The 24,081-nt window shown below is 50.8% G+C and overlaps 1 protein-coding gene across 4 annotated transcripts; it reads left to right on the top strand.

Moving 5' to 3' along the window:
• The first annotated feature begins 2,387 nt into the window (after nt 1–2,387).
• pnpla3 (patatin-like phospholipase domain containing 3) lies at nt 2,388–23,998 on the top strand. 4 transcript variants are annotated; one of them, XM_056276470.1, is made up of 9 exons: nt 2,388–2,676; nt 4,008–4,240; nt 4,326–4,391; nt 10,852–11,010; nt 16,471–16,531; nt 16,766–16,942; nt 18,784–18,916; nt 20,983–21,084; nt 22,068–23,998. In XM_056276470.1, exons 1-9 carry the CDS (start codon nt 2,490–2,492, stop codon nt 22,345–22,347), a joined length of 1,398 nt encoding a protein of 465 aa, XP_056132445.1. In that variant the 5' UTR covers nt 2,388–2,489; the 3' UTR covers nt 22,348–23,998. The 4 variants fall into 4 exon arrangements, with proteins under 4 accessions (XP_056132445.1, XP_056132444.1, XP_056132447.1 ...); XM_056276469.1 differs by having other exon boundaries at nt 10,852–11,061; XM_056276472.1 differs by lacking the exon at nt 10,852–11,010.
• The last annotated feature ends 83 nt before the right edge of the window (nt 23,999–24,081 follow it).

Raw genomic sequence — 24,081 nt, 5'->3', positions numbered from 1 at the left:
CCTGGAAACGTGCACCGGAGCAAATGTTCTCTCTCTCTCTCTCCCCCTCTCTCTCTCTCTCTCTTTTGCAAATCAAAACGGAGCAGAGATAATGAGATTGTTTCTCTCCGCTGGTGCCTCTCGCCTTGGGATGTTCAGCTGGCAGCGGACGCCGAGGCTCGCGAGTGACTCCGCAGCCGGCCAATCACAGATGAGAGGAGTGAGGTCATGGGACGCGCGCTCGCTCTCAGCATCAGGACCACTCTCGCCGTGTGGGCGGAGCTGCCGCTCTACCCGGAAGAGGGATGCTCTTCCTTCTTCTTTCCTTCTTTTTTTTTAAAAACAGGTTTTCATTTTTCGGACAAATATAAACGTTGGATCCGCACTTGGGTTTTGGAGCATTTGGCAGCCGCCTCTGTCCAGGGGGAGATTCGAACCAGCGGAACAAGCATCAGTTCCCGCATCGGCGATCAATAGGTTATACTGCGAAGGGCAAGGACCGAAGCGTCACGTTGTACACATTTTTATTTATAGACATTTGCAGCGCCACTTAAAGGAGCCGGCGGTGTGCAGTTCACAGGGGCATCTCCGAGCATCACATAACAATCACACATCGTACCCGAAAGGGCATCTCGAATCAAGTCCAGCTGGCGTTGGTGCGCAGTACTGACACAAATAGCGGAAGGTTTACATTAACAAGCACATGCACCATCTCATCAATCAGTATAGCAGCCGTGAGCAAACGAGACGAGGAGAGGTTTTGATTCAAAGATACCATAGAAGCAGAGTATTTATGCAGAAGGAGGAAACAAGAGCAAGACTAAGTGAAGAAACAACAATGGCATCTATTCGAGTTACGTTGTGAGAGAGCATCGCAGTCCCTGCACACTTCCTTAACGCCGGCACGTAAAAGTCAATGCCCTTCTTAAAACTCGCAAAATAACGGTTTTTATTGTGATGCACTCGGAGGGCCATCATCCCCCCCCACCCTCTCGTGGCCATTGGATAAAGGATGCCTCCTCCTTTGTGATGTTGGAGAACATTAAGCACTCCCTTCGTGGCTCTAATGGGCAATTTATAAAAATCTGGCAGCCCTGCCTGGGACGTGTCAGGTCCCTCCAACTGGATTCTGTCCCCAATGAATATATATTGTAGCGGATTCGGGGGGGGGGGCAACGCAACCACAGGAACTGCCGCGGCCGGGACGCGAACCCGTTTCGCCCGCACCGCAGGAGACATCGCTAACCGCTCGACTAAAGGGTCAGACCCGCCAGCCAGCGGCCAGCGTGTCTTCTTATCCATGCACGTTATGTACCACCACCCCCTCCCCATTCCTGCACTGTACCACTATCCTGCACTTCCTGGCTGAGAAGAAACGCTGACTTGCGGGTCTGACCCTTTAGTCGAGCGGTTAGCGATGTCTCCTGCGTTGCGGGCGACACGGGTTCGCTTCCCGGCCGCGGCACTTCCTGTGGTTGCGTTGTCCCCCCCGAATCCGCTGCAGTATGTATAGCACTTCACTGTACCCCAAATTGTCTTGAACGTTTTTTTTTTGTTGCTTTCTTTTAAAAAAATGATGCATATGTGTTTTATGCTGAAAATAAATCATGTTAAAAAAAAATAAAGGTTTTTGCTGGCGGAACAGTAACTTATGTTATGTGACTTGAACGGATGAACGATAGTGCAAAAGGGGTTTATAAGAAGAAGGTGGAGGGGGGGAAACTGCAAGACACGAGATTGCCTACATCCTGCGTATAGGAGTGAAGTTACACGTGGTACATTGTATGATACGTAAACACACTCTCTGTCAACATCCTCTGCGCCAGTGTTTCTCAACCCAGTCCTCAAGGACCCCCTATCCTGCAGGTTTTCATTGTAACCCTGCATAGGTAGCCCTGCTTGTACTTACTCGACCAATCATCTCGCAGCACTTAATTATGCAAGGTGTGCAACATCTGACAAAATTCATTGCTGATTGGTTGAATAACTACAAACAGGTACCTATTCAGGGTTGCAGAGAAAATATGCAGGATAGGGGGTCCTCGAGGACAGGGTCGAGAAACACTGGTCTACGCCGAGTCTCACGCAAACGCCGACGCCTCCTCAAAATTAAAAGATGTAGTTTTCAGGGGGGGGGCGTGAAAAACAGAAAAGAGGTTTTGTGGTTTGTTTTTTCGAGGCTTGACCCTTCGTTCCGCCTCATCAGACTCTCTTAACGCCCATTGGCTGCCGGCCACCACGTGGTCCGGCAGCGGCTGACGTCATCACCATAAATAAACAACGTCTCTCTCTCTCTTCGGAACTTTATGTTCTCTGCGCCTCGCTGAGGGGAAGGCGGCGGCGTTGTCTGGCAGCGCGGTGCCGTACTCGTACCGGTCCTGTGGGCGCGACAGAAACGGGTCTTGGATGAACACCGATGCGGCGTAGCGCATCTTTTTACTCACCCTAACAAGTGTCCCCCCCCCCCTCCTCACTCCCCCCCACCCCCCAACACCGGGGCATGCGTCGGGATGTTCGACCTGAAGGGAGGATGGAATCTGTCTTTCGCCGGCTGCGGGTTTTTGGGAATCTACCACGTCGGCGTGGCCAGCTGTCTGCTGGAGAAAGCCCCCTACCTCGTCAAGGGGGCGACGCGGATCTACGGGGCTTCAGCCGGGGCCCTGACGGCGTCCATTCTCGCCAGCCAAGCATCCATAAGTAAGATGGTGGTGGGGGTGGGGGTGGTTGTTTTGTTGTTTGTCTACTTTATTAACGAGGCGGTTCATAAAAAGCGTTTTATTAAGTTGTCATGCCCCCCCCTTCCCCCCTCCCCCCCCCCTCCCCAGGGAACAAGGAGTTTACTTGAGTGCGTTTTGTCTCTAAGCAAGTGTGCTTCCATTGGAACTGAAGTGTGCTTAAACTTGCAGAGCACTTCTCCTGCGCGCACTTCTGGGGGGTTTTTGCGCAACTCCCGCCGCTTCCCGCTGGGGGGGGGTGGTGGTGGGCGACATGGAGAATAATGTGATTATTATATACAGTGTAACAGTATCGGGGGTTTTACCGCTATCGCCTCATTTAGGAAGTCGGATGAGGCTCGTCTCGTTGAGCTGCGACGTAAGGCGCGAGGTGGGTTTCGAACGGTACTCGCTCGAGCGCTTCAGACCTCATTCTGAGAAACCTCCATAGACTCTCGTTATTACAGAGTCAAGATTCGTCATCCGTTCAGACGGAGAAAGTGTTGCCGTCACCATGGCGATGCTGGAATTTCGTCCCAATGCCATGCCGTTGAAAGACGACGAGTATTATAAACGATACTAATCAATAGTATCAAAAATACGCGTTTGACTAAACGTATACAAGAATACCTTCAGTTAACCTTAAGGACGCCTACAAAGTGGGTAAGGTAACCCCAAAGAGTGACGTAGCAGTGTTTTTACAAGTATTTCTATTTCCTCAAAGATGGTGTACTTTTTATACTTGGGGGTAACGAGCATTTTTATTTTTGCAGCGGCTGTGTATTAGTAAACTGCAACCTCATTGCAACACGGCCTGTCTTGCTGTCCTATTCTCCAACCATCGGCTTAGCTGTTCCTGACGTGAAACTGAAAAGACAGAGAGCCCTCATGTCCCCGTCCTGCCCTGCAGAGGGTGACTCGCGTCCTCTCGCTAATGATTAGGGATGAGGGGACGGCAGTAGCAAGCACTTGACCTACGGTGTCAACTCATGTGGACGGACCAATGAGAGCTGTGGCAGCTGTGACGACCTTAGTCTGCTCCGACTATCAGGCGGACGGCTCACCCGGCACAGGTCACCGTCGGCCATCGACTCTCGGACCCAGGTGTCGATAGCAGTCCAGCGTCGATGCCGCGGACCCGCCGTTCCCAGCGTGGGTTTTGTTATGCCGTTGACTTATCAGCGCTGATCTTTGAAGTCGTACGTCCCTCGGCCCCAAACTTGTCCTCTGTCTTAACATCTGTCTCTCTCTCTCTCTCTCTCTCTCTCCCTCTCTCTCTCTCTCTCTCTCTCTCCCTCTCTCTCTTCGCCCCAGCTAAATGCTGCGAGGATGTGATCGAGGTGGTTAAGGAGGCGAGAAAGAGGAACTTGGGGCCCCTTCACCCGTCTTTCAACCTGGTCAAAGTGCTCAGGACGGGCCTGAGCCGCGACCTGCCCTCGGACGCCCATACCCTGGCCACGGGGAGGCTGTGCGTGTCCCTCACACGCGTCTCCGACGGACAGAACGTCTTGGTTTCGGACTTCAGCTCCAAAGAGGAGCTCATGCAGGTGGGAGGCCCGACAGAAACATGCAGGAAATGCGTCTTTCCTCTTGTCTGACCCTAACACCCCCCCTCCCCCCCTCTGTCCGCAGGCCCTGATCTGTAGCTGTTTCATCCCCATCTACTGCGGCCTGATCCCCCCGTCCTTCCGCGGCGTGGTAAGTTTCTGCACCTGAATCTCCCACGATGCCTTCAGCCAGGCCTCCTCTAGCCTCGCTTATCTTCTCTTTGGCTTATCAGCTGTAGCTGGACTTTGCCGGCAATTTCATCTTGCCTGATAAAGTGGGCGGCACCGACTTCCTCCTAAAATTGTGTCGTGGGTCTTTGTGTCTTCTATTTTCCTCTGGTTGTGTCCGTTCTAGTCAAGTCAAGAAGTCGAGTCGGTGTTATTTGTACAGCCTAATATCACAAATTACAAATTTGTGCCTCAAGGGGCTTTACAGCAACACAACGTCCTGTCCTTGGACCCTCGCATCAGATAAGGAACAACTCCCTAAAAAAAAAACCCTTTAAAAGGAAGAAAAATACCAAGAAACCTCAGTGAGAGCAACAGAGTGCAACGTGCAATGGATGTTGTGTGTACACAATTTACACAATACAACACTGAAAGAGGCTAACACAATTATAATGGAACTAGAAGAACCCCGCTACAATGTAGCGGTTTGGTTCTCCACCCGTCTAAATCTCCCTCCTCCTCTTCATCCTGCCAGCTAACCGCCTTCCCCCTGCCCCTAAACCCCCCCCCGACTCCAGCTCCCTCCCCCCAAATGCTCAGAATCATCTGAAATGCCGAGAGAAGTGGTTTTTAACCATTTTTAGAACATGCATATTTTGCATAATTATGCATAATTATTATAATTATATTTTAATGTTATGCTATTTTTCTGGGCCTCTCCGGAACAATACTTACCGCCTCCAAAAAAAATTAGGATCATAAGTGCATTTTTGCAAAAATGCATATATTTTGCATAATGCCAAAACATTTCTAAGTCCCAGAAATTTTTTTTATATAGGAGAAAAAAATCAAAGATGCTCAGAATCATCTGACATGCCGAGAAAAGTGGTTTTTAGCCATTTTTTAGAAAATGCATATTTATGCATAGTTATATATAATTTTAATTGTCTGGGATTTTCCCCTTACTCTCTGAGACAATACCTACCACCTCCAAAAAGAATTAGGATCATAAGTGCTTTAGTTTTCTGTCCCGCTATCTACACTAACTAACACACACACACACACACACACACATTACGAAAATATATGAGTAGATTATAAGATTTATGAAGAATATGATGCGCAGGATGCCAAGCAAGTGTCCAGACGCCACCGAAACAGCACCAGCGCTCAAGCCACGCGACCAGCATCACCATGTAAAAGAGAAAAAAAAATAGTCACACATCTTAGTGGGAGAAGGATATGACACTGAAACAGGATAACAAAATCATATGCATTCATAAGATATATAAAAGGAATATGCGATGAGGGGGATGCCAAGCAGCGTCCTCGCGGCGACCGCTGTCCCCATGGAGACCTGGGAGGAGGACAGACTGCGCGTGCACGCAAGGGAGACTGGCATGACACCATTCACGCGCAGAAGAAGAGAAAGGAGGAGACGTCGTCCGGAGGGAGAGAAAGGACGTGCGAGAGGAGAGAGCAGCTTGCGGTGGTCATTGGCCATAATCAAGTGAGTCATCAGTTAGTCAAAATCTGCACGCTATGATCTCGTCAGCAGAACAGTGCTTCGTAAATTCATTGGGACAGAAACTGACCCGCCGTGCAGTGCAGGCTGTGAAGCACCAGTGGCGGTTGGTGCTAAAAAATTTGGGGGGGTGGGGTGGGGGGGGCGCAATGTACCTCGGCGCAGCACACCTGACAGCTGCTTTAACGTCCACACAGTCACGGGGTTATTAAGAAGGACGACGTAGCCTATCGATTTTATCAGGGTTCGTAGACGGTGGATGATTGACAGTAGAGACGAGGCGTGGTGGTGGTGGTGGGTGTGAACATGATTGACAGCCACGACAATTGCCCAGTCACGTTAGATCAAAACACATTAAGGCAATACCAATTCGCTGCCAGTAAAAGTGGGCGCGTCTGGGGCGGCACAGAACTGCGCCCCCCTGGAAAATCTGAAGGAACCAATCAGACAGCAGCCTCGGGTCACCTGCTCGCCACAGGTTGGAGGGCTTACTTAAGGTGTGGTTCGGCCGGCGCCCCTCACCCAGGAAGTATATGTATTCAGACAGGAAGTATATGTATTCAGACAGGAACCAACCACATACCATTGGAACCAGTATTTAATGGCTGCTGACAACACTTTGATTTCATCATCATTTGCATTACACAACTAAATGATATTTACCACGTTTAAGTAGATTTCCATCTCTCGATGTTGGAAGGGGGCGACGCCCCAGCGTCCTGTACTGGCCAGCCGCCCCTGTGAAGCACGCAACTTGTGGACTGAGGCAAAAAGACGAGTCAAAACGACGCCTGCTGCCATGGGACAACCGGAGTCAGTTGAGTCCCATAAATCCCAACTTAAAACTTGTGGAGTTAGAAAACGACGAGACAGGAGACGTGAGAGTAGACGTAGTCGAGGTAGTTTACTAGCTCCAACTTAGCATGTCGTACATTCGACAACGACACTGAACTGTGAACCGGAAGCGGAAGTGCATTATCTGACCCCTCGCCTCTTCCCTTAAAGGTACACCGTCCTCTTAGGTGAATCTCTCCCGTTATATAGACGGTGGGTCACCACAAACTCATCTTTTTGCCTTAGCCTACAGCCGTTCTAGGCAAGTCACTTTTATCTGTATCGCCCCTATCACTCGTACCGGTGGCCCGGCCGTGTTTGCACCTACTCTTCTTTTTTGGCAGGTCAGACGGTCTCGTTATTGAGTCTGCGTCTGACAGGAAAATTGCGTCTGTCCGGCAAGGCTCCGCTCCACAGACAAGGACACTGCTGTAAAGCGCATACAGCGCCACACAGCCCCTTTCTCCGCAGTCCTTTAACTGTGTTTCACAGATATTGGCGTTTTCTGAACGCAGCCTCCTTTATTGGAGGTCCCTGAAGACTTGTTGCCGAAGCTCACTGTAAGGGGAAAGAAAGACACCTCTCTCTCCGCCTCTCTCAGGGCTTGTTTGTGGATTGTGTACTTTCATTTTTACTTGCTGACTCTCAGCCAAGCTTTTTTTCTCCAAGCGACTCGTCCGTGCATGAGTGTGCAGTTACGTGACACGTTTGGTTGGTGAGACTCAGTGTTCGTACATGATGAGCGAATAGTAAAGCACAGAGTGGCCTCGCGTTATGTATGCATAAGCCTAACATGTCCAAATATTGACTGACGTAAACTCAGTGCATACATTTCATAAGGAGAATTTAGGGGCAAGAGTTGATTGTGACGTACGTTTTACCCTGAAAGAAAGGAACAGAATATAGACCAGTGTTTCTCAACCCAGTCCTCAAGGACCCCCTATCTTGCATATTTTCTTTGCAACCCTGAATAGGTACCTGTTTGTAGTTATTCAACCAATCAGCAATGAATTTTGTCAGACGTTGCACACCTTGCATAATTAAGTGCTGCGAGATGATTGGTCGAGTAAGTACAAGCAGGGCTACCTATGCAGGGTTACAATGAAAACCTGCAGGATAGGGGGTCCCTTGAGGACTGGGTTGAGAAACACTGATATAGACTATCTTTTTGAGAGAAGCTGTGATGTACAGACGGGTGACGAATGAAAGGAAAAACCAACATGAAGTGTGTCAGCAGGGCCACCACGAGCCTCCGGAACATCTTCAGCGCTCCTTGTCATAGCTTCTGCACGTCTCTGGACTCTGCCGGAGGGACGGACACCATTCTTCCAGAAGATATTCCCTCATTTGGTGCTTTGACGGCGGTGGTGGACAGCGTTGTCTCGACACGTCGGTCCAAAATCTCCCGTAGGTGTTCAGATGGGTTGAGATGTGGTGACTGTGAAGGCCGCAGCATATGGTTCACACCGTTTCCATCCTTGTCAAACCGTTCGGTGACCCCCCCCCCCCTCGTGCCCTGTGGATGAGGGCGTCGCCGTCCTGGAAGAGACCACTCCCATCAGGATGGCGATGTCTCATGGCAGGATAAAGGTGACCCACTCAGAAGAACTTTGTATTGATTTGCAGTGACCCTTCCCTCTAAGAGGATCCAAACCAGTGGACCCAAGTGGATCCAAACCATGCCAGGAAAATGGCCGCCACAGCAGAACAGAGCCCCCGGACCCCCTCACTGTGGAGGTCAAGCGCTCAGGTTTTTCCTTTGTCACCCGTCTTTACCTCTTTTTTTGTTCTCTTTTGGTCGCTGCCGTTTGAATGTATCACCTTAGGGAAATACCAGCGTGTTTTCAGCTTTAAAGAGTAAAAACTATTCCTTTCAGAAAAGTATTGGTATAAGCATATGATCTTGTCCTCCATTTACACGTTGACCCAGATGTGTTTTTATAGAGCAAAGCCATTTTAGAGTAGTTTCTTCTTTTTTATTTTACGTCTCCTGCCAAGTCCCCTGCCAGGCTGAATGGGATTTTAAAACCGGCACTTAGAATAAGGTTAATTCCTCCTCTATGACGGTGCGTAAGTGCATTAAAACAGAAAGCCGTCCTTTTCATTTTCTCTCGTCGGAGAGGTCAAAATCTGGCCCTGAAATGGGACTAGAGCGTGTCCTTATAGAAATGTGTCACGTCTCCTGGATCGCCACCTTGCCGTGGTGGAGAAGCTTGCCTGTGCCAATGATCCCAAGAGCTGTGCCGTCCGGAGCCTGGCTCCTGGTAGGGTCACCCGAGGCGGACAGGTCAAGGGGGAGGTTCCAGGCAAAGCGCGATCCAACAAAGACCTCAACGGCGAGACTGGCGGAAGATGTCTCCAGGTCACAACGGCAGCGAAGGCTGCAACGGAGGGCGGTCCCCGATCGTCTTGGTTCTCCATGCCGTTGGACTCTGGCCACCCCCTGACAAGGACCGTGCGGCGGCTGCAGGCCCATCAGCCGCGCCGTGTAAAAAGCTGTCACGCGCAGGCGTCCTGAAGGACAGTCATACTCCACCCCGAGTGACCGCCAGTGATGGTGGCGACGGCGGTGCCACACTGGGGGAACTCGCTGAAAATTGTCCCTCAAAGCACCGAGGAAGCTCATATTTCAGACGTATAACAGAGGGAGGCGGTTTTCATCCGTCATGTTTTAGAAAGCGGTATGGCTGCTTTGTGAAAGGGGTTTTTGTGTGAACTGCTGTCATGCTGACCACCTAATAGGTGAACAAAGATAAACTGCTTGGATTAAGTTTCCTTTAGCATGTACATTTGTTTTTACTCCGTGTAAAACGAGCTTTATAATTGGGCTCAAGAAAATCTAATCGCATTCAGACTCAAGACAGAAGGTGGCACAGAAATGATATGCTCTGCTGTCGTACCAACAGTTTGATTTGAGAGAGACGTGCTCCAAAAAACTGCCAGGCACAGGGCCGGTTTGTCCCGGCTAGGTCGTCCTCGGCTTCCACTCCATTGAGAACAGAACACGGCGCCTGTGCCGACCCGGATCGATGGCTGGTGAGGCAAGTAAACAAAGTACCATCTGCACCAAAGGCATGGCAAACAGTCTTGTACATGGCTTGAATCTGAATGGGAGAAGCTGTTGTGTTGAGATAAGTCATCCTCAACAAGGGGCGTGACCACAACCTCCGCCACACCATCTGTTTGATGATCAGCTGACACAGATTCTGCTGTCGAAACGCCATTTCTTCCCACCGCTTGCTGCTCCGTGATATGCCGTGTACCGACAAGGCCAAACGGAGCACGACCCATCACGACCTGGACTTTCCTAGTCAAGCCTTACACGAGTACAGACACTGTGCAGTCCCAAAGTGTAACTTCTGACCTCATCTCAGTTTTCAGATAGTGCCCAATATGGAGAGAAGCTAATATGATGAAAATGTTCTTAAAACCCTGTTCCACTGGGGCGTCCGGGTTACGCAGCGGTCTATTCCGTTGCCTACCAACACTGGGGATCGCCGGTTCGAATCCCCGTGTTACCTCCGGCTTGGTCGGGCGTCCCTACAGACACAATTGGCCGTGTCTGCGGGTATGTTTCCTGGTCGCTGCACTAACACCTCCCCTCCCACTCGCTACGCCCCCCTGGGGAAACTCCTCACTGTCAGGTGAAAAGAAGCGGCTGGTGACTCCACATGTATCGGGAGGAGGCATGTGGTAGTCTGCAGCCCCTCCCCGGATGGGCAGAGGGGGTGGAGCAGGGACCGGGACGGCTCGGAAGAGTGGGGTAACTGGCCGGATACAATTGGGGAGAAAAGGGGGAGGGGACTGAAACTGAAATCTCTCACTGACGTCAGTTCTCCTCACAGTAAGCACCACGTGGTGATAACGCCGTGGCCAAAGGACGGGGGAAAAAATCAATGACTATATCTTGAAGAAACCCCTTTTTTGGTAGCAAAGGTCCCAAGATGACTCCTAGCTTCCACAGTGAATGAGCCTTACCCTCATTTGTCCTCATTTGTTGATTGATTCCTTTCAAATGGTAAAGAAATAAGGTCAACCTTGTCTCTCTCCCCTTCTCTCTGTCTGTGTCTCTGCCCCTCCCCAGCGCTACGTGGATGGGGGGATCAGCGACAACCTCCCCCAGTCGGAGCTGAAGAACACCATCACCATCTCTCCGTTTTCGGGCGAGAGCGACATCTGCCCCCGCGACAACTCCACCAGCTTCCACGAGCTGCGCTTCACCAACACCAGCATCCAGATGAACGTGGGCAACATGTACCGCCTCAGCCGGGCCTTCTTCCCGCCCGAACCCAAGGTGTCCGCCTAAAAGTACTCGGCGTAGTTCTACTTGAACCCTGACCTCTGGACGTTCACCGATGTGAACGGCAGCAGCAAACCAAATCAAAGAAAGCGAGACAAAAAACTGAAAAGAAAGGGGGCAGTTTGCCGATAACGGCCGTTTCTGAGCGACCTCAGTAGATATCAGTTTGCTAGTGTAAACTACTAATAAGACACGTTAGTCCCTGGCTAACGGGTCTGACACTTTAGCCGAGCGGTTAGCGATGTCGCCTTGTGGAGCAGTACACCCCGTATCGAATCCCGCACCGGGCAAGAAAATAACCGGTTACATTGGCGGCAGCGGTGGGATCCGGAAGTGTGCAGATCCTCAGAAATCTCTTCGGAGCGCGGGAATAACAAAGCGCGAGGGCGCGCTTCCGGGGAGGGTGACTACTGTAAACTACTAATAAGACACGTTAGCCCCTAGGCAACGGTTCTGACCCTTTAGCCGAGCGGTTAGTGATGTCGCTTTGTGGTGCAGTACACCTCGTATCGAATCCCGCACCGTGCAAGAAAATAACCGGTTACACTGGGATCTCCGCAAAGTTGGCTGAAGTCTATGAGGACGTTGATTTTGGTGGAAAGGGTGTCAAACTAGGGCAAAGCGGTAATTCGATATTATTGTTTATCCTCTTTTCAGTGGTATTGTGCCGCGATGGAATTTTTATATTGTCATATCACAATACACAACTTTCTTGTGTAAATCAACGACAATGAGACTGTTTACCTCAGATTTCTGACAGAATGAGGTCTGAAATAGCAGTGGGGGTGTCGCGTGAAAGCTAGTTTTGTCTTTATATTGTAACCGGTTATTTTCTTGCCCGGTGCGGGATTCGATACGGGGTGTACTGCACCACAAGGCGACATCGCCAACCGCTCGGCTAAAGGGTCAGACCCGTTAGCTAGGGGCTAACGTGTCTTATTAGTAGTTTACAATATTACACTTTACATTGCCCAACAGTTCAATGCCACGACCCTCAGCCGGATTCGTGACCATGGTGTTTTTAGCCGATATCTCGATCCTCCGGTCTGAATGAAGACACCTGGGCGGCGGGAGGTGACCCGGGTCATTCGCTTTGATTCGATTAGTAGGCCTTTCAGCTGATGTTTACACGTCGTGTCACGTTAGGTCTCCGGAAGGCCGGCTTGCAACGCGCCGCGGCGCTAACACCTGCCCTCCTTTACCCGCTGACCGCTAGACTAAAGGGTCAGACCCGCGAGCCAGTGGCCAGCGTGTCTTCTTATCCATGCACGTTACACTACGTAGCACGTTCTGCACATCAGCGTCCGGCGCGGCAGGCCTCGAGCGGCTGTCGTGGGGGTATGTCCGAGTGTGTGCTTGTGTGCTGATTGTGTAACGTGATAAAAAGGATAAGACTGATGATGTCCATTGTCTCTGAAAAGGCGTGACAGGACCAAAGAAGATAAGAAAATGGGGGGGGGGGAGAAGTGACGCCCAGTCAGATGTGAAGTGGAGAGATCTGGTAACAGACCACGTGAGCGAATCCCTCCTCAGACAGTTTCCTTATCACTCCCGCAGAGTCAGTCAGACACCAGGAAAAAAAGAGCTCTCTGTAGCGAGAGAAGGTGGACTGGAGGTCGTCCCGTTCCGTCTTTGTGGCGGAGATCAGCTTTACCCGAACAAGAGCTGAGTTTCTGCAGCTACGACCACTTAGGAGGGTACCCCGTCGGCGTTGGTGTCACGTCTCACTGTTTTTACCCTCGCTGACCCGGATGTAGGGTAAAACCCACTCACAGTAGGAGTTTCATGGGCGCCCGGGTGGCGTGGCGGTCTGTTCCGTTGCCTACCAACACGGGGATCGCCGGTTCGAATCCCCGTGTTACCGCCGGCTCGGTCGGGCGTCCCTACAGACGCAATTGGCCGCGTCTGCGGGTGGGAAGGCGGATGTGTGTGCGTGTCCTGATCGCTGCACTAGCGCCTCCTCTGGTCGGTCGGGCAGCCTGTTCGAGGGGGAACTGGGGGGGAATAGCATGCTCCTCCCACGCGCTACGTCCCCCCCCCGGTGAAACTCCTCACTGTCAGGTGAAAAGAAGCGGCTGGCGACTCCACATGTATGGGAGGAGGCATGTGGTAGTCTGCAGGCCTCCCCGGATCAGCAGAGGGGGCGGAGCAGAGACCGGGACGGCTCGGAAGAGTGGGGTAATTGGCCAAGTACAATTGGGGAGAAACCCCCCCCCAAAAAAAACAACAACAACAACAACAACATGGGTTTCATAACAAAGATTGGGTTGCTAGCATGCAGTAAAGCATATCGGTGTGTGCCGCCAGGATTCAGATAACGAGTCCTGTGCTGTCAAGGTCCTTCCAAACACGTAAATCCGCATCGCCGTTCCATAAGCAAGGGGATGCTCAAGTATACAAAACAGGTGACGGTATGGCCCTGCAGTTTGCCACTCGAGCCTTGGGTGCCCCCATTATCTGGCGAGACCTAACCTTCCGCATGGGCTGAAGTGGGTGTCACAGGGTCAGCGGTTTCCAACAAACGGCACACAAAGGACGAGCTAAGCGAAGGTTTGCGCCGACTTACAGGGAGGGCAACCCGCACCGCCGCATAGGACGGGTGTCTGGCATGACAGCCTTCCTTCGTCCCATCAGCCATCAGTTTTCTCGTGGCTCAGAAAAGAGGATGAGCCCGGTCACTTCTCCTCACTACTGTCTCTTTCGTCCATCCATCCATTATCCCAGCTGCTTATCCTGCTCTCAGGGGATGCTGGAGCCTACCCAGCAGGCGGGGAGACGCCCTGGACAGGCCGCCACCCACGTTCATACCTAGGGACAATCTAGTACTGCCAGTCCACCTGACCTACATGTCTTTGGACTGTGGGGGGAAACCGGAGCACCCGGAGGAAACCCACGCAGACACGGGGAGAACATGCAAACCCCACACAGAGGACGACCCGGGACGACCCCCGAGGTTGCACGACCCCACGGCTCGAACCCAGGGCCTTCTCGCTGTGAGACCACTGCGCCACCGTGCCGCCATACTGTCTCTCCCATTTAGACATCTTTTCACCTGACTGAGGAGTTTCACCAGGGGGACGTAGCGCGTGGGAGGATCACTCTATCCCCCCCCCTCCCCAGTTCCCCCTTCCCCCCCGAACAGGCGCCCCGACCGACCAGAGGAGGCGCTAGTGCAGCGACCAGGACACATACCCACACCCGGCTTCCCACCCGCAGACACGGCCAGTTGTGTCTGTAGGGACCAAGCCGGAGGTAACACGGGGATTCGAACCGGCGATCCCCGTGTTGGCAGGCAACAGAATAGACCGCTACGCCACGCGGACTATATAATGGAGAACGTTTTGTTTTGAACAAGATTATCCCCAAAAAAGGTGATTGTTGTTTTTGTGCCACTTCTCCATCCTGTGTTTTTTCTCCTTGTAACCTCTTCTGCCATTTTAAGTCTGCGGCCAGTTCCCGTGAGCGTCTTCTGATCCGGTGCGGGTTTTGGTTTTTTAGTAAAACCCTTCCTAATACCCCTCGTGTTGCCATCATGCCTCGTCACCTCTCAGGTCAGGTTCGCTTCGCCCCTGGTGGAATGGACGGCCGGCCTCCGCGCCGCTCCCTCCCCTCACACGTGTGGGACGCTGTGCCGCCGTTACGTAATCCCGGATGTAAAGTCCCCGCGACGGCAGCACGTGCAGCCCGGGCTGTTCTTTGGTCTGACGGCTTCCCTGCACCACGTGGCCCAGTGCGCACGCAAAAGGTCCCTTTCTCTGCGTTTGAGACGTCAGGACGAGCTCACACACACACACATCACAATATTGAGCTTGTCTGAACTAATTAGCCTCAGCAAATACAACAAAAACAAACACACACAAGTATGAAAGATGTAATAGCAACATTCAGGGGCGGTTCTAGGATCAGAGCTTTAGGGGTGCTGAGCACCCAGAGTGCTGGCCGTCCAGGCAATATAAATTTGGGGGGGGTGGATCAAACCATTTTCGAAGCATGGGGGGGGTGCTGTATTTTTTTGTTGTTAAAATATTACGTTTAAACCATATACCGGATATGGTTTTGACATTTCTTCAGCTTATTAAACGTGGGCATACAGTAAAAAATAAAAAAAATCTCTTCAATTTAGGGGTGCTGCAGCACCCCCGAAAATGGGCTAGAAACGCCTATGGCAACATTATATTGGTCTGTGTTAACTGGTCACTGCAAATACACGCAAGTACACACAAGTACACTCGCACACACCGACCCAGAGGACGTCGTACCCGTGTCTGCCCTGTGTGTACTGTGTACTGACTCGTCCCTGCGCACGGTGACGCTGCAGGAATACCTAGAGATCCAGACCTCAGATAGTGCCTGCTGACGTCACCCGTCTCCCCTTTTTTATGGAGGCAGCTGCGTTTGCAGTGTGACGACGTGGTGGCTCAATAACGTTAGCGATAGTGATCGTCATTAACCGATAAGACTTAAGAGTCGTGGCAGAGTTAAGTCATTTATAGGTCCGCCTCCTGTCCAAATCGGCCTGACAGCTAAGCTGCGCGCGCTTGCAAAATGGAGGGTATACGCACACTTTGTATGACGTGACTTCCACAAATGTAAAACGCTTAACACTTTTTTCTAAGCAATATCATCAACTCTGAAATGTCCCTGAATAAAATCTCACTTATTTCACATTTGTTCAGTCGATATTAACCGATGGCATTCGACCCCGGGTTCGAGCCCCGGGGTCGTCCGACCTTGGGGGCCGTGCTCTTGTGTGGAGTTTGCATGTTCGCCCCGTGTCTGCGTGGGTTTCCTCCGGGGGGGGCTCCGGTTTCCTCCCACAGTCAGTGGCGCCCCCAAGGGGTGGCTGATACTGGCCCCCCCGCTGGCCCCCCCAGCCACGAGTCGCATATGCAGAATATGCTTCTGATTATGCCTAATATGCTTCTGATTATGCGTAATAAGCTTCTATCTGATATCTTACATTAGGTGCTGTTCATTTAAATCAATAATGTATATTTTCCTTAACTCTCATATTGACAGTTTTCCACTAGCCTATACAGTATACTAACAACAGCAGCATAGAATTCCCGAAATTCAATCATGGCTTTTGGTTTTGGTGTGCCACCCCAAGATTTTCAGTGGCCCCATTTGCCCCCCCCCCATGAAAAATTTCTAGGGGCGCCACTGGCCACAGTCCAAAGACATGCGGGTCAGGTGAATCGGCCATGCTAAATTGTCCCTGGGTGTGAATGTGTGGGGGCCCTGTGATGGCCTGGCGGCCTGTCCACGGTGTCCCCCCACCTGCCGCCCAATGGCTGCTGGGATAGGCTTCACGACCCTGAGAGCAGGAGAGGTGGTTTGGATGGGTTTGTCCTAATTATGTGATCAGTTAATTATGTCTGACCTCTACGTGTCTTTTAACAGATAATGGCAGAAATTTGTCAGAATGGTTACAAAGATGCTCTGCGCTTCTTGGAACACAACAGTGAGTGTGCCGCTAGCAGATCACCACCATTCACACAACGGCTCGTTATGCCGTTACACACTTGTCTGAACTAATACACACACACACACACAAGTATAAAAGATGTAATAGCAACATTCAGGGGCGGTTCTAGGATCAGAGCTAAATGGCTATCAGTCTCCATCGCTCTGCACGTCACCCTTGTGATGACTCGACCTTTGGAGTGTGTAACCGATGTCGCGTCTGTGTGGTTAGATCTGCTCCGGCTGGAGATCCCCGCCGCCGGCCCGCCCCTCTCAGAGGCCCCGCCCACCTGCTGCTGTCAGCACACCGAGACCAACAGGGAGTGGGTCCTCCGGAGGCTCCGCCTACTTCGGAAGCAGCACTGGTGGTTGGACGAGCAGATCGACCTGCCGACGGCTATCAAGAAAGGTACAGCGACCCCCTAACAGCGCCCCCCCCCGTCCACATAGAGATCACAGACAAACAAGAATGAAAAAACTGCAGCAGGCCTGTGGCAGGAGAAGGTGGGAGGACGCCTCAGGACTATGGAGGGTTTCTAGCAAGGTCTCCTGATGACGGATTAGCGATCCGGGTCAGATTCATTGGTCAAGTATGTTTCCACATACGAGGAATTTGCCTCGGTTCGGCCTCCAGCGGTCGACGTGAGGCATTACACAATACACAACGTCATAAGAGGGTCGGTGGTGAGGGAGGTTTACCAGGGGTGATGAAGCTGGGTGGGGATTAGAGAATGAAGTCGATTAACACTGTTCGTTTCAAAGGGTAAAGTTGCGCAGTGGCGTTGCACAGGTGGTAGTCAACTCCCATATTTTCGTAATTGTGTGTGGTGTTAGTGTGTGTGTGTGTGTGGTGTTAGTGTAGATAGCGGGAGCGAAAACTAAAGCACTTATGATCCTAATTCTTTTTGGAGGTGGTAGGTATTGTCTCAGAGAGTAATGGGAAAATCCCAGACAATTAAAATTATGCATAAATATGCATAAATATGCAAAATATGCATTTTTCTAAAAATGGCTAAAAACCACTTTTCTCGGCATTTCAGATGATTCTGAGCATCTTTGATTTTTTTCACCTATATAAAAAAAATTTCTGGGACTTAGAAATGTTTTGGCATTATGCAAAATATATGCATTTTTGCAAAAATGCACTTATGATCCTCATTTTTTTTTGGAGGTGGTAGGTATTGTTCCAGAGAGGACCAGAAAAATAGCAGAAAATGAAAGTAATTATAATAATTATGCGAAATATGCGTTTTCTAAAAATGGCTAAAAACCACTTTTCTCGGCATTTCAGATGATTCTGAGCATTTGGGGGGAGGGAGTTGGAGTGGGGGGGGGGTTTAGGGGCAGGGGGAAGGCGGTTAGCTGGCAGGATGAAGAGGAGGGAGATTTAGACGGGTGGAGAACCAAACCGCTACATTGTAGCGGGGTTCTTCTAGTCAACTCCCATATTTTCCTAATGTGCGTGTGGTGTGTGTGTGTGTGTGTGTGGTGTTAGTGTAGATAGCGGGACCGAAAACTAAAGCACTTATGATCCTAATTCTTTTTGGAGGTGGTAGGTATTGTCTCAGAGAGTAATGGGAAAATCCCAGACAATTAAAATTATGCATAAATATGCAAAATATGCATTTTTCTAAAAACGGCTAAAAACCACTTTTCTCGGCATTTCAGATGATTCTGAGCATCTTTGATTTTTTTCACCTATATATAAAAAAATTTCTGGGACTTACAAATGTTTTGGCATTATGCAAAATATATGCATTTTTATGCAAAAATGCACTTATGATCCTCATTTTTTTTTTGAGGTGGTAGGTATTGTTCCAGAGAGGACCAGAAAAATAGCAGAAAATTAAAATAATTATGCATAATTATGCAAAATATGCATTTTCTAAAAATGGCTAAAAACCACTTTTCTCAGCATTTCAGGTGATTCTGAGCATTTGGGGGGAGGGAGTTGGAGTGGGGGGGGGTAAACCACTTTTCTCAGCATTTCAGATGAATCTGAGCATTTGGGGGGGGGAGTTGGAGTGGGGGGGGGGGAGGCGGTTGGCTGGCAGGATGAAGAGGAGGGAGATTTAGACAGGCGGATCACCAAACCGCTACATTGTAGCGGGGTTCTCCTCGTGTAAAGTATAATTGTGGAAACGCTAAGCATAAAAACACAAACAGGGCGCTAAGAGGATTGTGTGTTTTACAGAGTCTTGTCGCTAAACGTGTTGTCCTGTCCCGTCCGGGCTCTTCTCTCTCCGCCAGTGTTCTGTGAGGCGTGCCAAGACAAGCCCGGCCTGTACGCCAAGGTGTCGGAGATGCTGCCGGTCCGCATGGCCTCTTACATGCTCATGCCCTACACTCTGCCCGTACAGTCGGCCTACTCGGTAGCCCAGAGGTGAGTGTGGTCCGCCTGTCCTCCGCGAGACACACAACAACACTGCTTCACCTCACGACGCACACGTGACAGAATTCGGTCAAAACGAGCCGAAACGTGAATCGGTAGCGAACCCTCGCCTACAACTGGCCCCCCGAATACACGTCAGAGTCATGAAGACCACATGGGCCCGGATACAGCCCGAGGCCCTCAAGACGGGCTCTTCTTACGGCCCCAGCATTAAGATCTGTTGACCAGTGGTTCTCAGTCTGGTCCTCAGGGACCCCCGTACCGTTTTTTTTTTAAATTCTGGAAGGTCGTCAACTACGCCCGCCTGTTGTGTCAGGTGTTCCAGCCGTCTAACCAGAGTTGTGTTCAAAATGTTAGCCCATTCTAAATACGTGAAGCATGTAGTGTATACTGTGTACTGTTGGGGGGGGGGATATTATTTAGTACACAACATTATTTAGTACATTATACTTGGCGGACTGCACACAAATAACTTCGCCTTCACGGCGAAGTTATTTGTGTGCAGTCGTTTGTGTGTCATCGTTGCTCATAGGTACATAGGTACATACGAGCGACGTCGCCAAGGAGGTCATACACTGTGCTTAAAAACATGCTTTATCCCCAAATTGTTGGAAAATGCATTTGAATTTCCCATCATTGGCTGCTGCTCCTCCCTCTTCACTGGCTGCCATAATGTCTGGAAAATGTTCCCCTGGCCAGTCGTTTCCATGGAAACGACAAAAAGGACAAAAGAATTCTGGGACCGATTTCATTGTTTAATGACCATAACCTCCGTACTTAATATTTCAGTCTGTGTACTATCAATACACATACCATGCACATACTAAACCTGCACACTTAACTGGCCAGTTACCCCACCCTCCCGAGCCGTCCCGGTCTCTGCTCCACCCCCTCTGCTGATCCGGGGAGGGCTGCAGACTACCACATGCCTCCTCCCATACATGTGGAGTCGCCAGCCGCTTCTTTTCACCTGACAGTGAGGAGTTTCACCAGGGGGACGTAGCGCGTGGGAGGATCACGCTATTCCCCCCAGTCCCCCCCCCCGAACAAGCGCCCCGACTGACCAGAGGAGGCGCTAGTGCAGCGGCCAGGACACATACCCACATCCGGCTTCCCACCCGCACACACGGCCAATTGTGTCTGTAGGGACGCCTGACAGAGCCGGAGGTAGCACAGGGATTCGAACCGGCGATCCCCTTGTTGGTAGGCAACAGAATAGACCACCTGGGCCAACCCACTCACAAACAAGACTCTGTGCATACTGGGTAGTAGGAACAACTTGGACACCGCTCGTGAGATTTTAGACCGGGGACAACAGGTGAATGGCTTTCAGTATCTGGCAGAAGAGAAAGCCAGCAGTACTCGTGCAGCTTGAGGACCTGACTGAGCGAGGAGCTCCAGCGAGCTAAGTCAGCGTCCTCCTTTTAAAAACGACCGGTCTTTCTGCAGCCATTCACGTTTGATCTCTTTGCTGTCCAATGAAGTGGACTCATTATGTTTGTGATTAAATGTTAATGTAACGTGCCGAGGGCCAAATTTGATGCTTTGCAAAGAGACTCCCGGCGGTCGAGGTGTCACACACGCCTAATCGGCTGTGTCGGTCCTCTTATCGCCTATATTTTCTCCCCAGCTTTCAGTGCAGAAGCAGCTCCGTTGCGTTTTCCTGAGCACGTTTTTCTTCCTTGAAAAATGTTTTGTCTTCTGGCAGAGCTTTTTTTTCTCTCTGCCATAGCAGCTCTAAACAAAATGACCCCCCCGACGTACCCACGCCCAGCTGAATGCTATGTACATGTGTTTGTAGTATTATATGTGCCCATGACTGAGTGTATGGCTCTATGTATGGTATCAAGTACAGAGGGGAAACTTGTATTTCAGTGTACAGGTTGTGGCATTGCATTTACTCAAGAGGGGCGATAAAGAGTCGATCCAGTTGCCCGACTTGTGACCAGAAATGTCCCATCGGTCAATGTTAAGCGTTGCCGAGGCGGCTGTCTGGCCAGAGGATTAGCAGGACTCCTTCTCCGAGCTTACAGCCAGTAATGGATTCTCTCCCCCAGGTTTCTGGAGTGGATCCCGGAGGTGCCGGCTGACGTGCGCTGGCTGTTTGGGGTGGCAGGAGACGTGTACAGCAAGACGAGGAGTGGCCGGGCAGCAAACGGGTGACTCGCGAATCAAGTGTACACGCTAAGCCGTTGTGTTGTCTTGGGACGAGGGCCCGTGCCATTTTAATAATTCGGTTAATGTGATGAAACGGCCAGCTTAAAGTGGTCATTTTGGGGTCTTTCATACACACATTTCATAACCAAGGCAATTCAGGAAGTCTAATGATAATGCACGGCGCCACCTCCGCTTGGAAAATCCGCCCTCAAAATCACCAGACACCCCAAAGTGGCATAGGCGTAGTCTCATTTTTAGGCCTACGCCTACTGTTAAAAGGGGCGCCCAGGTGGTGTAGCGCTTTATTCCATTGCCTAGCATTGCGGGGATCGCCAGTTCGAATCCCCCATATTACCTCCGGTAAGACACAACTGGCCGTGTCTGCAGGTGGGAAGCCAGATGTGGGTATGTGTCCTGGTCGCTGCACTAGCGCCTCCTCTGGTCGGTCAGGGGGGGGGGATAGCGTGATCCTCCCACGCGCTACGTCCCCCTGGTGAAACTCCTCGCTGTCAGGTGAAAAGAAGCGGCTGGTGACTCCACACGTATGGGAGGAGGCATGTGGTAGTCTGCAGCCCTCCCCGGATCAGCAGCGGAGGTGGGGCAGCAACCGGGATGACTCAAAAGAGCGGGGTAATTGGCCGGATACAATTGGGGAGAAAAGGGGGGGAACCCCCCCCTAAGCTCTGTTACTGCAACCTGTAGTCTATTTTGAAATTCCTGTTTGAAGCAACTGATGTTTTGTTGGCGTACAATAGGCGACAGTAGGCCGCCGCCTTCTAGTCTTACTAAATCCAGTAAGAGAAGTTGTCTCATTGCGTTACCTTGTGTACATGTCAAGTTAGATGGCCGTCCAATAAAAAAAGTGTGATCTTTTCGTGACGTAGTCATCATATGGACCTGGACAGATGTGACCACTGCCAGGCTGTGTCCACCATATTTGAACTTGTGAGATAAAGGCTGTATTTCTGTGTGATTAATGTCACAGCACGCCAAACCTGAGGAAGTGCCAGAGTTTGCCGGCGTCCACGGAGGGCGCCGTACACGTGGAAAACCTCCCGACTCTCTCAGCCATTGACCTCCACGGCAACTACTGGGACATTCCCAGTACGGCCTCCCTCGCCTCCGGCCAAGATGCGCCGAGCCACGTCCGCACGCCGAGCCACGTCCGCACGCCGAGCCACGTCCGCACGCCGAGCCCCTCCCCCCGGCAGGTCTGCTTCTTCGTGGGCTTGCAGGACGAAGCCCACGGCGCTGCGCATCAATGAAAAACAGAAAAAGCAGGAGAGCTTTTGGGACTTTACCGACAAACAGGACAGGACAGTCAAACTTGGGCTCCCGCCCGCTACCGCTCAGTTCCAGGAGCTGTTGGGACTGATGATCGATTGAGGTTTGACCAATGAGAATGATTTTAGGAATTCCACGTCACCAAGCCAATGACCAATGACACACGAGTGTCTCGACGGACATGTCCCTGACTCCAAACGTTCCAGGTGGCAACAAGTATATTGTGTTTTAAGGAGCCCTCTGCTACTCATGGAAGTGTTTGGGATTTTTGTGTGGCACAATACCGTGTCCAGTTTCACCACCTAGCCATTTCTCCGCCTCCCTTTTTACCTGTTTAAACTGATCACATAGCTATATGGCCTGAGAGTCGTCTTGGAGCCTTATGAGGACTTGCACGCAGCAGAAGAAGTTCGACTGACTCTCAGGCCGAAGACCATGTATGAACATGAAATGGAAATAACAGCGGCTCACTAATTTTGACAATCTGTAAAAATTGTACAGTGTTTACATGCACCTTTAGTCACTTTACGCCGACGTGCCTTTCTGCCAAGCTGTAAGTCTCTGCGCTGACATGACCGGACTCAATTAAGGGTTTCGGTATTTCCTCTAGTGGCTTTATTTTTCTCTGTCTTCCTCTTCTTCGTGACGCCTGTCGGTGGTGATGGTCATACAGCGCCTGCAGGTGCCACGGTGTCATTTGATTTCACTAGTTTTCTTTGTTAGCTGCTGCCAAATTGACCTAATAACGAGGTTAATACTGAGCCAATAGAGCAACCACTACACATCTCTGGTGTGCGTTGTAGGGGAGAAACCAGGTCGAAACCCAGATAGAAAAATTGCTGTGGCCCCGACCCGCCTCACACACGACAAGTCATCCGGCCCACATACCGCGTGAAATGACGGCACTTGGGCGGTCCGCTCCTGTTTGCCAGATCTGGGCCAGAACCAAGCCATAGCAATGCCGCATGTGCCACATATTTGCCAAAGGTGGCCATATTTGTTTTGTGATATTTGGGCCATATTCACCATTTACCACACGGGGCCACTTCAGGGTCACGTCCAGATCACATGTTGCCCAGAGCACCGCATCTTTGCCAGAAAAGGCCCACATTTTGATTTGGCATATTTGGGCCATATTTGCTACTATACATGGGGGCCACCTCAGGCTCACATCCATTTTGTCAGGGCTAGAAGAAGGCCACCATTGCCTGCAGTGGCCCACATCCGGACGCTGTCTGGAAAGTAGCCCTTTTCAGATAAACGTCACTTTAAAAGATGCCGTTACAGACAGAAACTGATGCTCGTTGTGATCAACAACTCACGTGTGTGTTGTATCAATAGCGGGTGTTATTTTTAACAGTGCGGGACGACTTCGGTATAATGTGACTTTGAACGCAAGTTGCGCGTCACTCGGGACGATAGTAACACACGGGGTGAGCCAAAAGTAATGCAATGGTATAAACTGAAATTGTTTCTATTAAAATGTCTTGACAGTATCCTTGTTGACATGCAATTGTCATTTTATCTGGATAAAACAATATTGAAACAATCAATGATGCAACAGTTAACGGTTCAGGGATGGATGGAGGTAGGGGGAGAGTACGCCTGTCGCCATCTTGCTGTGATTGCAAATCCAAGTCCTCTGCAGATTGTGGGCGTGGCCACTTAACTTCTAGTTGACGGCCACGCCCACAATCTGCATATGAAACTGCCCG

This window comes from Lampris incognitus, chromosome 3 (assembly GCF_029633865.1).
Source record: "Lampris incognitus isolate fLamInc1 chromosome 3, fLamInc1.hap2, whole genome shotgun sequence".
Lineage (NCBI taxonomy): Eukaryota > Metazoa > Chordata > Actinopteri > Lampriformes > Lampridae > Lampris > Lampris incognitus.
Note: the sequence above shows the minus strand (reverse complement) of the source record. Positions and strands in the feature narration are given on the sequence as shown.

Bases quoted from the DNA above. Each gene is read 5' to 3' on its own strand.
- pnpla3 (XM_056276469.1), top strand. From the start codon at position 2,490: ATGTTCGACCTGAAGGGAGGATGGAATCTGTCTTTCGCCGGCTGCGGG. The intron at 4,392-10,851 runs GTAAGTTTCTGC...GCCCCTCCCCAG, and splicing joins CCCCGTCCTTCCGCGGCGTG to CGCTACGTGGATGGGGGGAT. The intron at 16,943-18,783 runs GTACAGCGACCC...TCTCTCCGCCAG, and splicing joins GCCGACGGCTATCAAGAAAG to TGTTCTGTGAGGCGTGCCAA.